Source organism: Cyprinodon variegatus, unplaced genomic scaffold (assembly GCF_000732505.1).
Source record: "Cyprinodon variegatus isolate N-32 unplaced genomic scaffold, C_variegatus-1.0 Scaffold57, whole genome shotgun sequence".
Taxonomy (NCBI): Eukaryota; Metazoa; Chordata; class Actinopteri; order Cyprinodontiformes; family Cyprinodontidae; genus Cyprinodon; species Cyprinodon variegatus.
The window spans coordinates 578,509-581,142 of NW_015150510.1; the positions used below are offsets into that span (position 1 = coordinate 578,509).

Here is a 2,634-nt window from a genome sequence, read left to right on the forward strand (position 1 = left end):
TACTAATTTAATTTCAAATGTGAAATCACAAAAAACTTCAAATTGGATTTTTAAATCTGATGGAAATGTTAAATTTGATATAGCTGCATCTCTTTTCACCAAATCTTCCCATTCTCCAAAGTATTGAACCTTAAATTGTCTAAATTAATATTTTAAACATTAGAAAAAACTGCAGCCTTAACGTTATAAAAGTGCATCTGCATCAAGCGGCGTCTGTTATTCTGCTGAAGGGCCACTTTGGGCTCCACCGTCCAACCTTCACCGTCCCTGATTAAGAAACGCATCCCTGCCTTCACTCCTCTTCCCTTTACGGTTTGTGGAGAAGAAAATAACTTGGATGCTGATTTGTGAATATTTTTACTGTGAATCACTGGAAAAGTTAACTTGACCTCATTCTGGAAGCCACTGGGACGTTTATCAGGTTTTTTTTGGTACCTGAGCTCCGTTCCATAACTTGTCATGAGTCTTGGCGTTCTCCAGCTGCTCCCGCGTGTAGATGTACTCCCTCTTGTCCTTGGCGTGGTCTTTCAGCGTCTTCTGAGCCCACTCGTAAGCACCTGAGAGCCGCAGAGAAACGTTTAAAGAAGCTGCCGCTGCAGGTCTCCGCTCTGATCGGACCCCCACTGACCTTCCACTTGGTCGTACTTCTCGTTGTAGTAGCAGAAGTTGTCCGTCAGCTCCCGTCGCACCACCAGTTCCTCGATGAAGGCGGCCACCGACTCGCCGGCGTTTTTCCCGCAGCGCCGGACCTGCAGCGCCACACGCTGGGCCGAAAGCTGACCTGATAAGAGGAAGGAGACGGAGAGATGCAGCTGGAGCGGCTGAACGGGACGAGGGAAACGATGCGAGGCTACTGACCGAAGCGGATCCATGGGGAGAGCTGGCTGAGGGCGGCCATGTTGGGGTCGTTGCGCTGGGTGGCGAAGAGCTTCAGGCGGACGTCGATGAAGGACTCCAACATGGCCATTCCTGCTTTGGAGCCCGGCTTGGCCCACTCTGGTTCTCCCACCGTTCTGTCGACGTCCAGAGAGGAAAGCGTTTGCTCCCAGTCCACCGGCTGTGAGGCGGAGAAGCAGAGCAGAGATCAAACCTCATCCATGAAGCAACAGAGGAAGGATGAACAAACTCAGACAATCATCAACACCTGATCCACAAACGGATTCACCTCTTTTCTTAAGTTTTTGCTTTATTTTTTCCAGATCTCAAACGAATTTAAAGGTTAAATGCAGTGTGATGGACGATCCTCCCACCACCACATCGTGTTAGTATTTTCTTTTCTTGCTTTATATTATATTACAGCTTATGTTTAAGTTGGTTATTTCTTTTAGACGGGTATTTTCTAATGGGTGCACACTTTAGTTAATGTCTGTCTGAATGGTTTATTTACACTTGTTGTTTTGTTTGAGGTGCTGCTGATGCAAACCAGCTGGAGGAGGAAACCTGGAGCGTACCATTTTTGAAAGACTGACGGGGGAGACTTGTTTCAAGTTGTTTTCAATTAGTTTTTCACTTAAATACTCACATTGTTTCTGCTAAATAAAAGTCAGTTTTACTTTATTTGTTTCATAGAATGGTTAATTTTGTATTTATTGGTTCTTTTGTTATATTGTGCCTCCCTCATGTGGTAGACTTGGGTTACTCCATCCCTTTTTAAGCAACCTTTAGTTCTTTGTTTGCAGGTCAGTTTTTTTTTTTTGTTTGAGTTAGATCCTCAGTTGATCTCAGTTAAGTTGGGCCCAGATCCAAGTTATTTTGTATTTAATTCAAAGGGAAATGTGTCTTTGTCCCAAACATGAGAAGATTTGGGCATCAACAGCCAGAACACATCAAACTAAGACTTTACAGAAGTAACCACGATACTGCGAAAACTAAACTTTGAAATGAGTCGTTAGCCTAAAGCTTCGTCTGCATTTCACAGAACTTACTTTAGCCGTTCTGGTAGCGGTGTGTGCGTGTTTCTCTACAGGAGGGAAATCAGTGAGAAACTCTGGCAGGAGGTTGGTAATTTTGCCCCTGATGGTCCTGGCAGAGTACTCCAGCTTTGGCGACGCCACCCAGCAGGGGACGATGTTGTGGGCGTCAACCTGCAGATGGAGGACAGAAATGATCAAAACGGTCCACCATGAAGGGAAACCTAAAGCTGCCATTTTTCCTAAACACCTGAAGTTTCTCTTCTATCAGAAGGTCTTTCCGTTCATATTTATTTTTACAATATGCTGAATTTAAAACAAGTTTTTTTTCAAGAATTTATTGCATCAGCTGTATTAAATACTAACAAAGTAAATCAGTGACTTCTTTCACAACATTAAACTTATTTTACAGGATATAATAGGAACTGATTATGTTACTGAATAATGAAAAAGAAGATCAATTAAATATGTGAAACACTGATGATTATCAAAGTACAGAGATGTAAAACTACCACTAAGAGACATGGTATGTCGCTCTGATATACTGTCAGAGTATTGGATTCTTTGTTTCAATTAAATGGATGCTAATTCCGATATAGCTCCCTGTTTTTTCTGTAATCCAGTAATCAGTAGTGGGAGACCTCATGCTGTTAGCAGCACATTTAAAGGAGAATTCCGGTTTTTAACACTTTTAGCCCATTTTCTGTAGTGTCCAGGATGAAAT

At 42.7% G+C, this 2,634-nt stretch overlaps 1 protein-coding gene across 2 annotated transcripts in view; it reads right to left on the reverse strand.

Moving 5' to 3' along the window:
- Window positions 1–2,634, reverse strand: part of LOC107082592 (deoxyribodipyrimidine photo-lyase-like) — a 12,085-nt gene that overhangs the window by 4,174 nt on the left and 5,277 nt on the right. For both annotated transcript variants that reach the window (XM_015371360.1, XM_015371361.1), the window contains exons 5-8: window positions 1,926–2,084; window positions 859–1,057; window positions 629–781; window positions 436–557 (exon numbers count right to left, since the gene is read on the reverse strand). In XM_015371360.1, the coding sequence (XP_015226846.1) occupies window positions 436–557; window positions 629–781; window positions 859–1,057; window positions 1,926–2,084 (633 nt within the window). The remainder of the gene's footprint in view (window positions 1–435; window positions 558–628; window positions 782–858; window positions 1,058–1,925; window positions 2,085–2,634) is intronic.